Here is a 15,242-nt window from a genome sequence, read left to right as displayed (position 1 = left end):
TGTACTTAATTCATTCCAGAGGTCCGTTCTTAACCTGAAACTGTTCTTAACCTTAAGCACCACTTTAGCTAATGGGGCCTCCCGCTGCTGCTGCGCCGCAGTCGCACAATTTCTGTTCTCATCCTGAAGCAAAGTTCTTAACCCAAGGCATTATTTCTGGGTTAGCGGAGTCTGTAACCTGAAGTGTATGTAACCTGAGGTACCACTGTACAGTACCTCCAGGAACAGAGGCTGCATACTTCTCAATATCAGTTGCAGGGAAGAACATGTTCTCTCTCAGGTACCTAGAGATGTACCTCTTCTCTCTAATATTTTTTTTTTAAAAAACCCCAATACACATTCATATGGGAAACAGCAGTCCTTCAAATAACCAGGTCTCAAATGATTTGGGGTTTTAACATCAGAACTTTGAAATGTGTCCAGGAACAATTTGGTGCATTGCAGATCTTTCAAAAGTGACAAGATATGCTCAAACTGGCAAATTTAAACTCAGGAACCCCGGCAGAATAGCATAATATATAGCACAATGGCTCGGCAGGGGAGGAAATCAATAAAAATCTTTAGCTAGCCAAATAACTTGCTCTAAAGTTCGCTTGGAATCTCAAGGCTGAAATAGATTAACCATAGGACATGTCACTGAAAAACTCACGCAAAACAGTTTTGCCAGGTTTAGTTCCTGCAATAAAATTCTGCCTTCCACAGCGTTTTAGGATTGGCACAGCATTCCAGGCAGCTGTTGAAGATATGGAGCAGGACGTATTTGGCTCATGATCTAAGGTGATGAAGAAACACATTACGGGTTTTATCCAGTTCTGATGTGTTTCCAGCCTAAGTGTCTTTCAGAGCTATGGCCAACATTGGTTGTGAAGGATGATTTATAATTTTACACATGCTCTTCCACAGCAATGCTTTTATCAGTTTATACAGCGTTTCACAATTAACCACTTGTTGTCTGAGGTTTCGGAGATAAGCAGCGCTCCGATGACTGAAGCAGTTTCACCTGCTGCTTGAAATATATACACCCATAGAAGTAATTTGTGCAGAGTTGACTTTACCTCTGAGTAGATAGATTGTTCTGATTTTCTTCCTGTACATTAAAGCAATATATATAGGTATAGTGTACTACTGAACAACAGCAAGCACTGGTTTTCAAATGGGTAAAAAGCAGCAGAATACAAGTACCTTATTAAGTATTGATAAAATTTCAAAATATTTCAGAAAATTAAAAATGCAATTGGGGATATTTTATTATTGCCTTTTAGCTGGTACCAGTAGAGAGGCTAAGACACCATCCCACAGTTAACCACTGAAGAAATAAAGCTTGTAGCTCTGTTCTGGACTGCATGAAAACAGGTATGACTTTCCAACATAAGATAAGAAGCCACCACCTCCAGAGCCAACACAAAACTGAAATAAAAAAGACTGGGGTAAGGGTGAACACTGCAGAAAGGGGAAAGGGAAAAGCAAGCACCACATGTGTTTTCTTCAGAACTGATCCAAAATAGTTTTCTTTACATCTTGCTAGTCACTTTCTAGAAGGCCATAAATAAATCACAGACATTTTTTAAGTAGTGCTTGAAGCCAGCTATTTTTTTGGGGGGGGGGGGCAGCTTTCAAGCCATAAAAAGCACTAGAGGCAAAACAATATTCAGATGTGAATGTATGCCAAAGTGAAAACCTATATTTTAAGAACCCTTTTGGACAAAGAAGCATGCATGATGTGCAGGCATGTCTGAAGCCAATGTGACACATTAGAAAGCAAGCAGGAACAAGTTTCTCAGACATAGCAGTCTACTTCATCAGTGGCTGGTTCCAAAAACTGTAAAGCTGCAATCTTAGGGATATTTACTAGCAAGCAACCCCACCACTGAACTTGGGGAGGCTTACTTCCAAGTAGTGCAAGGCTCTAAGCATCTACATAAAACTGTCAAAGGGACATTACATTCAACTTGCATTCAGTTTTTTTTACAGACATCTTTTAGTTACCAATAGTAAAATTTCAGAGGACTATTGTTTACGATAATGACAAACCTTGGGACAGCTTATCTTCTTATGTAATTAAAGCGTTGCGTAATCTAGCTAAATCTTTACTCCTGCAATTAAACTCCAACAACAGGAATTTTTAAATTTCTGGCAGCCTCAAGGAAAGCTCACATAGCTATTCATTACGATACTATGGTGATGCTGAGTTTTAGATGTGCAGATATTAATTCACCCTTTCCATCTCCTAGGCTGCAATCCTAGGTGTACACTTATCTGAACATATATACTTCCAAATAAGCAAACCTGCTGACGATGGGGGGGGGGGGTGTATTTACTCTCTTTTTCTTCCCATTTCCTCAGAAAGAAGCTACAAATTATGAGAACATTATACCACACCATATCATGAAAAAATGGGCTGTTGCTATGTTGTTTGCTAATACCACAATTCTTGATTAAATATGCAGTTATCTGAAGTCAAACATAAAAGGTTAAGGTAAAAGACCCCTGATAGTCAAGTCCAGTAGCGAACAACTCTGGGCTCATCATCTTGCTTTACTGGCCAAGGGAGCCAATGTTTGTCTGCAGACAGTATTCCTGGGTCATGTGGCCATCATGATTAAGCCACTTCTGGCGAAACCAGAGCAGTGCATGGAAACGCCATTTACCTTCCCACTGGAGCAGTACCTATTTATCTACTTGCACTTTGACGTGCTTTCAAAGTTCTAGGTTGGCAGGAGATGGGACCGAGCAACGGGCGCTCACCCTGTCACGGGGATTCGAACCGCCAACCTTCCGATCAGCAAGCCCTAGGCCCAGTGGCTTAGACCACAGAGCCACCCGAGTCCCACATAAAACCCACTAAATGAGGTGTGGGGTAAAAGATCTGGCTGGCTGGCTGGGCTGCCCCACCCTGTGCGACGTTTTGACAGGTGAGCAGACCCACCCATCACTCAACCACCTCATCTCACCTTTTAACAAAACAACAACCCAACCCTCTTATAATTCTAGTATTGTTAGCAAAAAAGGAACCCAGAATAATTTCTCACTGGAGCAAGCTCACTCATATACAGTCATACCTCGGGTTACAGACGCTTCAGGTTGCATTTTTTTCAGGTTACTTCCGCTAAAAGCTGGAAGTACCGGAATGGGCTACTTCCAGGTTTCGGGGGTTGCGCATGCACAAAAGTGCTAAATCGTGCTTTGCGCATGCGCAGAAGAGCTGAATTGCAACCCGTGCGTGCGCAGACATGCCGCTGCGGGTTGCGAACATGCATCCCACACGGATCACGTTCGCAACCTGAGCATCCACTGTATATTCTAACCTAGATAGACAAATTTGTATAGTATTAGTTTTAGGCCACTTTTCCAAAAAATAAACCCTAAAAAACCCTGAATGTCCCAACATAATTGTTTCCTTTCTCCCATCTATAATTGATTGTGCTGTTTCGCCACAAGAGTAGAAGGAACACACAGTTCAGTCCTGAGAGTCACAGAATTTCTTAAAAATCCACTACCCAATTAATATGGGGCACTCTTTAAAAATTGATTAACCTAACCCATCAATCAATACACTGCAGGATATAAATGATAGTGGTGAAGGAGACCCAAGAAATGGCAAGATTTTCGAATAGAAGTTTAAATGGCCTTTTTGATGTGGGAACGGCACACAGTAAACAAACAGGGATTAAGAAGTGCTGTATTTTAATTCAGAGACAGTAGAGAGTTCTGAGACAATGTTGGCCACAGTTTACCAGCATCTTTTGCCAGAAGAAAGGGATATCTACCAAGCAATTTTGCAGCCTATGGCAAAGTCTTAACTAGCAACTTTGTATGAATAGACTAGTAAGCATTTTCTTTGTTCAGACTTAAAGACACACAGACACACACCCATGCAGTGAACAGTAATTTATGGTTGAGAAATAAAAGGTTTCCAATGAAGCATTCTTAGTTCACACCTTTAAATCAGCCATTAACCCTGAAGCACAACTGTAATGTGAGAAATATCATTCTTTAGCATTCCAGCTAAACCGGAGGTGTGTGAATTGTTCCCACAGCTAATCCTTTTTATTTTTTTAGCCCCCCAACAGAGCCTTGAATTTTAAAGTAAGTTTACTCTAGGACTAAATACACCTAACTTAAAAAGGAACAGAAGAATTCACTTCTCCTGTTTCTCAAGGTGCAAATATTTTACCATTTTAAGTGGTTACGGTTTTAAAATTGTGGATTTGTAACTAGAATGTGCAATGCAATGCAGTAAGCTCACAACTTGCACAACTTGTGCGCATTCAGCAAAAAATAAAATATAAATAAAAAGGGGACGGAAAGAGAATGAGGTTCGGGGGGGAAATTACTTTGGCAATCCCACCCGCCATTGAACCCAATGTGTTTTGACTATACACTATTTTGGTTTTAGGTGTGTAAATTGCGGGCTTACTGTACAACTTAACATTTTCACAATGCTCAAACAGTTTTCTATATTTCTTTTATTTAAAGCAATGTATATCCCATCCTTCACCCCGTGGTCACAAGACAGGTTATAATTTGTACAAATACACACATAACACAAAGCCAAATTACACAAAAACAGAATCTTAGTTAAAATCAGAAGTACAGAATTCAATCAGAATTCAATCCTTTATCTAATAACAATTCAATCCTAAGTCACTAATGGTGTTCAAAGTCAACGTGAAACAGAAATGCCTTAACCTGTCAGATTCCACCCAATGTAGGAGTCTGCCTGTTATTGGGAGAGGGAGAGCAGGGAAGAAGAGTGTTTCAGAGCCAGGGTGCCACAATCAAGAAGACCCTGTTCCAGGTTCCCACCAAGTATAATGATAGCACAACCAACAGGGTCTTCTCAGCATATCAGGAGAGGCAGTCTTTCAGCTAACTGGCCCCAAACAGTCCAGAGCTTAACATCAAAGTTAACACCTTGAATTGGACTCAGTGATGAACAGGTAGCCAGTGCAAATGTTTCCAAACTGTGTATGTCACTGAATATGTCAGTACGTACACAGCATTTTGCTCAAGCTGCAGCCTCCAAACCACCTTCAAAGGCATCTCCACAGAGAGCATCTTACAGTGGGCAAGCTGGGAAGCTACTGGGGCATGTGACTAAGCTATCTCTGTCCAGGAACACAGAGCAAGCATGACAGTTCCCATCAGCCCCAGCCACAATGGCCTATGGTCTGGGATGATGAAAGGTGTAGTCCAACAGCATCTGGAGGGCCACACATTCCCTATTTCTGCTTTAGGGAGAGTGCAACCTCACCCAAAACAATCTGTGAACCCAATTCCTAAACCCGGGAACTCCAGTCTGCAGCAACTCCATCTTGTCAAGGTTCAACCTTAGCTTGTATAGAAATACAGTACTAAATGTTTGCAACACATTTTCAGAGGGGAAAAAATTCTAGTGAAGAAATTACATTGATTTAAAGGATTTCATAACAACAGTCATAGGTTTTTCAGACGCAACATTTTAAATAAGCCTTCATCTGATGAAAGTAACTTATTTAAAAATGTGTCTGTGTAGGAAGGCCTTGGGACGTGGGTGGCGCTGTGGTCTAAACCACTGGGCCTAGGGCTTGCTGATCGGAAGGTTGGCAGTTCGAATCCCCGCATCAGGGTGAGTTCCCGTTGCTCGGTCCCAGCTCCTGCCCACCTAGCAATTTGAAAGCACATCAAAGTGCAAGCAGGATAAATAGGTACCACTCCGGCGGGAAGGTAAACATCGTTTCCGTGCGTTGCTCTGGTTTTGACAGAAGCGACTTAGTCATGCTGGCCACATGACCCGGAAAAACTGTCTGCGGACAAACGTTGGCTCCCTCGGCCAGTAAAGCGAGATGAGTGCCGCAAACCCAGAGTCGTTTGCGATGGGACTTAACTTTCAGGGGTCCTTTACCTTTTAGGAAGGCCTTACTGGGCAAGACACTAGCAAATTTAAAATGTAAATGCAGCTCAACTACACACGCTTACTATGGTCCACTTTCAAGACTGATTTCAGATACAGAACAGATCCAAGCCACTAGTTCTGAGATGTAATACAAACTTAGGTGAAATAACTTCTAAAAAGAAGCTCAGCAGTCAGTCAGCACAAAGAGAAAAGAAGTCACAGTTAGAAAGTGTTGTGAGAGAAGCTTCTTCAATAGTATACAATACATGCAAATAGCCTCATATGGTTTCAGCATTAATTAAAAACATCCACACATAATGGAGAAGGGAGAATTTCTAATACTACTTATATTGCAAAAAGTTACTAACCCACTTTTAAGAGCGCAAGAGCACATTAAGTCACTGTCCATCAGTTCTGCTCCTCAATTTCCCCCTCCCCAGGGATTCCTCCAAAGTAGCATGTGAGCATCTTCTGGAAATGCTATTAAGGCTTTAAAAAAAATTAGTCTGGTTTTTGGTGTCTGGTATGGTGGAAGAGTTTTAATAGTAGGTTTTATTTTCACTGATTAGGCTTTTTAATGCTTTTAAAACACTGTTAAGCTGCCACAAATCTTCAGGATAGAGTTTTGTGTACAAACCATTAACATCTGAAGAGGATTCCAGGAAGATGAGAAATATTTATTGAAATTTTATGAACTGAGCAGTTTGGGTTTTTTTTTCTTCAAAACTTAGTTGTGCTTGGGCTTTTTCCCCATTGATTTTACAATTCTAGCCCTTTTTGGGTGGTTGCTGATAAAAAAGGAACACTCAGATGATCCCAGTTATGCGGGCTTGACAACAGATTTGAAATATTCCAAGATGTTGTCACCTGACATCTCTCTCTCTTACACACACACAAACACACACATGCTCATTCATACACCCCTTGGCTAACACCTAGTGGAATTATTTGAAATGTTCCAAAATGTGGCTGAAAATTCAGTACAACTCATTAGACATTGCATGTGAGTGACAAACTGTATTCTTCCAGAATACCTACCCCCACCTGTTTCCCATCACTTTGTGACTTAAGGATTTAAGCTACCAGGAAAAAGAACAAAAAACCTTAACTCTGGTCTGTTAGCCAACTTTAAGAGGGTGACTAATCTCAAAGAAGAATACTGTACATAGCATTTGAAAAGAGATGCTTTATGTGGGAAACTGACACATACTGCTGTAAAATATGAAGATTTAGGAGTCGGCATTGTAAGAAGTCTTTATTTTGTTCCTGGAAAACCCTTTAAAACATATTCCAAGTTCCAATGTTTGACACGGTCTACATCTCCAGTGCAGAAGCAGGGGGTGTGGGGGAAGAAGAAATGTTCATACTTTTTCTGGGATGATCTCCTTCTGTCTTTTGCCATAGATAACCCAATATCTGAAATAGTAACAGGCCAAAATATGGCTGAAGGCCACTTCCATTTCACTAACAAAAAATCCCTGAGGCACAACAGAGAAGTTAGAGCATCTTTCTCCAAGCTTGTGCCTTCCAAATATTTATGGACTACAACTCCCATCAACCAATGGTCAGTAATGATGGGACCTGCAGTTCAAAGCATCTGGAAGGTACTAGGCTGGGGAAGGCTGAGTTTAAAGGGTTGCTTCTTTCTCCTCTTCCTGCACCAGATGTGCTGGAAAGTATCCAGAATTCTACATCCCATTCCAAACAGGAAACCTAAGCAACTACTAAAATCAGCTGGGTAGCCAATGAGGTGCGAAGGTTTACATTACTACTGAATAATTGTTTTGTTTCTAATTTAGGCATGCTCTACCTTAAAAATTCATCAACTCAGGAAATTCACATGATTGTAGGTTTGCTGAGGAGCACCAATATATAAAAAGGTTCACCTTACAACATTTTTATGATGGTCCTACTACGCTGTTGACATACATGTAATGAAATCCTATACAAGTTTACTCAGACCTAAATCCCTCTTACGTTCAGTGGGACTTACTCCCAAGTAAGTATGCAAAGGGTTGTAACTCTAGGTTCACCTCCGTTTAAGGGAAGACCAGCCAAGGTTCTTCTGACATGTGGAACAATGTTTTATTCAGGTAATTAAGTGACCTTTATTTCTCTTGTATTCATTTCTATCAATGAGCTATGTCTGAGTTCTTTTATGGTGGGCGGGGAGTGAAAGGGGAAATTAAGGGGGAAACCAAATGTTGTCAATGTGGTTTTTTTTAAAAAAAAAAAAACTACACACACACAAACAGTGGAAAATGACATGTTCTAACCCACCTCAATGATAAAAGAAATAATGTCAAGCCTTGATATATTTGGAAGAGGGGAGATGAACACTTCCAGTACTTTAAAAATGCAACCCCTGTTGCAAACCCAAACTAAATTCTGCCCCCTCTGAGGTAAAAAATAAATAAGTGGAATAATATCTGGAGCCTGTTTCTACTACAGAGTAATAAAATGACCAGAGCCTTTATTAATTCTGAACAATCCAAGACAAGCAGCAGTCGTTTTATAAATGTTATGGCTAAAGTTAAAAGAGCTTTCTTTGCTTTGAATATGTGCTTAGCACAGGAATGTAAATATTCTGATGTAGCAGATTCTTGTACACCAGATAATTAACCAAAGGATTATTGGGACTGCGGCTCACTGAACCAGCACAGAAGGTCTCATGTACACTCTCAGGCACCTCCAATTAAAGGCTCTCAGATGCCAGGACTGGGAAATACATGAGACCTTGAGTCTGCTGCTAGGCGAAGTAAACAATACTTAACGAAATGGATGAATGGTCTGACCCAGCATACAGAAACTTTATAGGATAATGCATTCAAATATAATTTCAATTAACCCCAAAAGGCGGTGAAATTCCCTACTGTCTCTGACTTAAGTGTTAGAGGTGGCTTTGGAATCGGATCCAATTTTAGGGCAGGCAGGCGACACTAGGTTAAAATGGCCAACAGTCAGAATGATGGAAACTGAAGTCTAACTAGAACTGGAGGGCACTATATCCTTGGACTAGACAAACCATGTGGTCCTTTCCTTCAAATTTCACCTTCCATGCTTGACCTTCAGTCAACATGTATCTTTTATCTGTAGAAGACCCTTTAGAAAGATACTGTATGTGTGTATAAGCATCCTCTTAATACCCAATTCAAACATGCAAGAATAAAAATCCTGCATCACAGAAAATAAATAATTAAAGGAGTCTTATTCGAATCAAAGAATGAGCCATCAGTGGAACATTTCCCATCTCCCTGCAAAGTGGAACATGTTATTATTTCTGGTCATGTTATTATTTCTAATAATAACATGACCAGACAGCTCTATTTATGGAGATCACAAAGCACCTTTTCTTTCAGCAATTCCGATCCCCAGAGTCCAGTCCTCAACCAGCAACATAGGAAGTGGCCTTATGCGGAGACCATTGGTCCATTTAGCTCTATGATGACTGGCAACATCTATGCAGGCTCTGAAGACATTGGCCTTTTCCAATCCTTCCTACAGATGCAAGGGAGAGAACCTGGGACCTTTTCTGTGCAAGGAATGTGTGCTTTACAACTGAGCTACACGAAAGTCCCCATACAGTTGACACAGATGGAGAACAACACAGACTGTGTTGCCTTCCTAGCTCTTTTCACATATTTAGCTGAATAAAAGATCCCTGAAATTCCCCACGTCACCTTCAATGCTCTTTGTTGTGCAATTCAGAATTCAAAAAGGGAGCACATCATACAGGAGTAGCCAGAGTAGTGCCTTCCAGATGTTGTGGACTACAATTCCCATCAGCCCCAAGCAGAAAGTGATCAAGTGTGATAGCTAAATCAACATCACTACCTTGACTATGCCTGCGGGAAAATGAGTCAAGTTTCCTCCCCAAAATATGCAGAACGACACATACAAAGGGCATGTTTGCATGTGAAGAGTGCAGGAAAACAAAGCCGTTCTGTTGATGAAACCTAAATTTGGGGTGAAACCTAAGGAAAGCAACAGTCTACCTAAGGAAATCCTCCTCCGTTCCAGAAGATGGATAGAGTACTAACAAAGAGTCGGATGTGAAGCTCATTTTGGGTATTCTGGACCTTATGCACTACTGGAAAGGGGTTTGTGGGGCGGGCAAGAGACAGGAAAATTCTACACACTTTGCAAACAATTGCATACGAGAGTTGTCACTGAGACCCGAGAAAGAAGATGCTTAAGCTCTGCAAGAGGGAGGCTGTTGTGAGTAAAAAAAAAACCCCGCAACTCTTCACTTTTAGCATTATTCAGGAGGGAAGGGTACTGCAGCCAACCGTAGAGCCAGGCTTGCAGAGATGCAAGCCCTTCGTTCGTCCCCCAGTTTGCTGGGCCAAGCGCGGCTTCACGAGTAGCGGGGCCCCCTCCTCCTCCTCCCTTCCCCAGCGGGTCCTCGCAGCTCCCCCCGCAGTCGCGCGCTCACCTCCCCAGTCCGCACAGACAAGGCTGGGCCTCCTCTGCAACCGAGGCGCTGGCTACCTGTGCAAATCCCCGGGGCAGAAGCCCCCTGCCCGTCCCCCACCCCGCGGAGCGCAGGACCAATTCCTACCTGGGTCCCTGCGAGGGGCGGTCCCTGCCCGGCTTGCTGCTGAGGGGGCGCGTGTGGAGCTCGTCGCCCTCGTCCTCGTCCTCTCCCTTTCTCTCCGCGCCGCGTCTCTCTGCGGGGCAGGAAGTGAGCAGCCCCTCTGGCGTCCCCCGCCGTGGCCCTGTTACCATGGGACGGAATCCCTCTCGCTCCGGAAATCACTGCCGGGAAGAGGTCTGGGCCAGGGAGAGAGGGAGAGGGGAGGGGAGCAGCCGCCCATCTTGAGCGTGGCGCGCAGGCGACCCCGCCATCTTGAGCGTGGCGCCACCCCGACGCGGTCTCATCTCCCTGCGGCCGCGGCTGGTATAGGGCAGCGGGTTTTCCAGGAGCAGGGAAAGGTGGAAAAGCTTGGCGGGTGGTGCGCGTGCCCTTGTTCCTTTCTAATACGTTTACCCCTTTGAGGAGGGGAGGGATATACTACCATTTTTTGACTCAGGGTCTCATAAAAATCTAGATCGAACTGCGAAATGCAGCTTCGGACGGTTAGATTATATACAGTATTTGAAATGCATGGTTTGAATGAATGCCGGATTCTTGGGGTGGGATAGGCATCTAAGCCTTGACTCCATTTCTCTTTCTCCTGTCGTCGCCCTTGTGTTGAATTTTAGATTGGAAGCCCCTCAGGGCAGGGATCTGCCCCTTTTGTACTCTGTAAAGCGCTATGCACGCGGATGGTGTCATGTGAATAACAACGCAGGGAGCTCTCGCCCTTCTTGTAAAATTGCAGCGCCTCTCCCCATATGAACCAACCGTGGACCCTGCAATCACCACCTGAATCCCTTTTCTAGCTGCCCTATCCCTGGGTTTCCATCCAGAAGGTGGAAACAAAGAAGGGGTCTTTTCAGTGGTGGCTCCTCACTTGCGGAATGCTCTCCTCAGGGAGGCTCCCTGCTGATGCCAACTTTTTCCATTTTAAGCACCAGGCAAAAGAAATTCCATATTACATGCGGTTTTGCTTATGATTTGAATGGCTTAAAGTACTTGTTGCCTCTCTTGTGCAGCAGGATCTGCAAGTCCTGCCTTTTATTGGTATAGATGTGTTGTTTAAATTTTTATTGGTGGTTTGCTATAATTTGTTCTAGACTAGAGTTTATATTTTGTTTGCTTTGAGTCACCTGGGAAGAAAGTGAACGATGACGATGCACAGCAAAGGTAAAGTGGGGGGACGACAAAGTAGAATATGGAAGGAAGGAAATGGTAGATTTGAAAGAGACTGAGGAAACACACATACACAAGTTGACCATAGGGAGTATGCTGGGTGTTACTGCAAATGAATTTTTCCTAAGTCTTAGCATCCAGTTGGAGTCTGAAAGACGTTCCATGAAAAGATGGATTCACATGGCTGTGGAAGAATGATAAAGTAGCATTGCCATTTGGATTACATAGACAGTTCACATGTCTGTCATGCTAGAAGGTGATCCTGCTTGTAGAAACGGATAGGGGAATAAGGGTCAAATTTTGTCAATTTCCCCTTCAGCCTCCTTCATTCTGAAACATCCCCAATACTCCTGAAGCATATTTGTGGAAGGGCCTTTACGGGGAAGGAGATGCCAGTAAAAAAAACACTCTTAGTAACTTCTGCTAGCTGCAATTCCATTGTTGTTGTTGTTGTTTAGTCGTTTAGTCGTGTCCGACTCTTCGTGACCCCATGGACCAGAGCACGCAAGGCATTCCTGTCTTCCACTGCCTCCCGCAGTTTGGTCAAACTCATGTTGGTAGCTTCGACAACACTATCCAACCATCTCGTCCTCTGTCGTCCCCTTCTCCTTGTGCCCTTCATGTTTCCATCTTGAGAGCCAGTGTGGTGTAGTGGTTAAGAGCAGTGGACTCGTAATCTGGGGAACCAGGTTCGCGTCTCCGCTCCTCCACATGCAGCTGCTGGGTGACCTTGGGCCATTCACACTTTTCTGAAGTCTCTCAGGCCCACTCACCTCACAGAATGTTTGTTGTTGGGGAGGAAGGGAAAGGAGAATGTTAGCCGCTTTGAGACTCCTTCGGGTAGTGATAAAGCGGGATATCAAATCCAAACTCCTCCTCTTCTTCTTTCCCAACATCAGGGTCTTTTCCAGGGAGTCTTCTCTTCTCATGAGGTTGCCAAAGTTTTGGAGTCTGAGCTTCAGGATCTGTCCCTCCAGTGAGCACTCAGGGCTGATTTCCTTAAGAATGGATTGGTTTGATTTTCTTGCAGTCCATGGGACTCTCAAGAGTCTCCTCCAGCACCATAATTCAAAAGCATCAATTCTTCGGCAATCAGCCTTCTTTATGGTCCAGCTCTCACTTCCATAGACATTGTCAAATCCAGGAGAATCCCCAGGCTGCTATCGTGGTCCTTTGAGGGAAGTGCAACCAAGTCCAAGACAGGTTGCAAGCCTGCATCTAGATCAGCCTGCTGCCCTGTCCTGACTTTGCCTGAAGAAGCAAAGACATGTCTCTCTGTGTGAAGGAATAATGCCTTTGTTTAATGTGGTGCTCTGCAGTTTATATAAGCTCTTGTTGTTTTTTAAAGTCTGCTTCCCAGCTTATTGGGGTCACATTAACAAAAGGTGGGGTTTTTTTCATTGATTAGCCCTGGTTAATTAATTATTGGTTAATTAATTAAGGATTTAAGCCCTAATTTTCATCCATTACATAAATGCTGGAAAGGTGAAATGCTCAAGGAAAGAATATAGCTGGGGCACCTGCATGTACTTGAAGAAAAGCATGCTGTTTTCAACCACAGGCAGTCAGACCTGGGGAGCAATTTGGCATATAATTGCTACCACCTCCTAAGACACAGGACGTCTGACTTTGTTCCCTTTAGCAATGAATTATGAAAAAAAAGATACTGAAATGTTTTCAATTGTGTAACTTTTAAATTATGAAACTTTTGAATGGTTTTTTTTTTAAAAATAGGAAGGTGCCATTAATAACAATGTACTGTTGATATACTTACCGTACATTATTTTCATGCTTTGCTGTGAATCTCCCTGAGTATCCAGAGATGAGATATGCCCATGAAGCGATTATGACTAATAGCTGAGGACTGTAAAACTGAAGTATAAACAAAGCAGGAAATAATCACAGCTAGACTGCTTTTTCACCATTTAAGTGAAGTATTCAAGAGTGAGGCTTAGAGTGGCTGGGGAAATGCAGCCAGATGGGCAGGGTATATTATTATTATTATTATTATTATTATTATTATTATTATTACCTTGCTGGCTATGAAAATCTTAAACTGGCCCTGACATAAAGCTCTTGTCAAGGTACAGATAATCCTTCCCATGGACACCAGGTTGTTTCTGTACTCTCACGTCTTCTCAGAGAAGGGGAAAGAGTTGAAAGGGATGATAAGAATATTTCTGACTCAAGCCTTAACACTGTTAAAAATTCGCTTGCTCTGCATAACAAACATAATCCCCTCAGGAACTGGATAACCTGTCAGTTGCCAGATTCACATACTTACATAAATATATTCTTATCTATGGGGTTTTATGCTCAGGGAGGCTCCAATCCCCTATAACCTTTGAGTCCCAAAAACATTTTCTTTGCAGACAGCTGTGCCGTACACTAGAGCTGACATCTTTTTTTCTGGCAAGGTTCCTATGGGTTTGGTGGGGAGGGGGCTAACACGTGAGCTTCCAAATGTAATTGGAAATACAGTTCCCATCACCCCTGACCATAGCCCTTGCTGCCTTGGGCTGCCAGGAGTTAGAATCCAACATCTGGGGGTGGGGCACAGATTAGCTACCCCTGCTTTCATAACTGCTGTAATAGGAGAAAGCTGCACCTGTTGAATTTAAATTAGTAGGCAGATTTTAAAGCCACAGAGTCTCCAGCACAAAGAAAGGGCAGCAATCTAATTGGAGACCTTTATTCCATCTGAAATAGCAAATGTTTTCCCTGTGATAATATTCAGCTATGTTTGATGGTCACACATACTTAGCTGAATAAAAAAAGGCTCTGGCAACTGATGCCTCTTCTCACCCTTATAGTGGGAACTTGGGCAATAAACTGGTGTTCATCTCTGTAGGATACATTCGAACTTATTGCCTCTGAGCATCTGTGAAGTCTGCTCCTTTAGTATTGTATTTCCAGATGGAGATCCTGGGAAGATTTGAGGCCCAGTGTGTAACTTTTAAAAAAACAGCAACACTTTTTCATCCTAGTGTCAAATATATCTGAAAGTGACGTTAAGAGAATCATACTAATTCTGGTTGATCAAATAATCTCCTGAGACAACCAGGAAATTGTGTAGAATGTACGATATACATTGAATGCTGCAAGCAACAGTCATACAGTGAGATCAATTTCATATAAGTGTAACTTTAAATATGCTATCCGATTCTGTTTGACTGGTTTAGCATGATGACCTCATCTTTGATTGGAGATGGAAGAAGGCACTGGTGTCTCATTTTGTCCAGTTGATAAATCACTTGGCCTGGAAAGCAACTATAGCAATGGTGGAATACCTATGGTCCTCTAGATATTGCTGGACTACAACCCAGCATTCCTACTGGTTATGCTGGCTGGGGCAGATGAAAGCTGGAGTCCACATCTGGAGGGCTAAGAGTTGTCCCACCACTGTTCTAGAGCCTCCCCACTTCTCTCTTTGCCACCTATTCCCATAGAAAATGATATGACTACAGTTCAAGACTAGATGCCATTTTATTTTGGATGTCTGGTCATTTTGGGGAGACCCCAAGGTGCTTTGAAAAGGTATCATTGTACTTTGCATGCTGTGCCACAATATTTGGTAAAACAGGGTGCACAAGTTTTATAGCTGCACACTGT

The 15,242-nt window shown here is 42.7% G+C and overlaps 1 protein-coding gene across 1 annotated transcript in view; it reads right to left on the bottom strand.

The window, feature by feature from the left end:
- DISP1 (dispatched RND transporter family member 1) overlaps positions 1 to 10,673 on the bottom strand; it is an 83,972-nt gene extending 73,299 nt beyond the window's left edge. Inside the window, 2 exon segments of the mRNA XM_083434397.1 lie at positions 10,437 to 10,450; positions 10,453 to 10,673. Of these exon segments, the coding sequence (XP_083290523.1) occupies positions 10,437 to 10,450; positions 10,453 to 10,603 (165 nt within the window). The 5' untranslated portion in view covers positions 10,604 to 10,673.
- Positions 10,674 to 15,242: the final 4,569 nt, after the last annotated feature.

Source organism: Podarcis tiliguerta, assembly GCF_965153285.1.
Source record: "Podarcis tiliguerta genome assembly, chromosome: 3".
NCBI lineage: Eukaryota > Metazoa > Chordata > Lepidosauria > Squamata > Lacertidae > Podarcis > Podarcis tiliguerta.
This window is presented reverse-complemented; position numbering and strand designations above follow the sequence as displayed.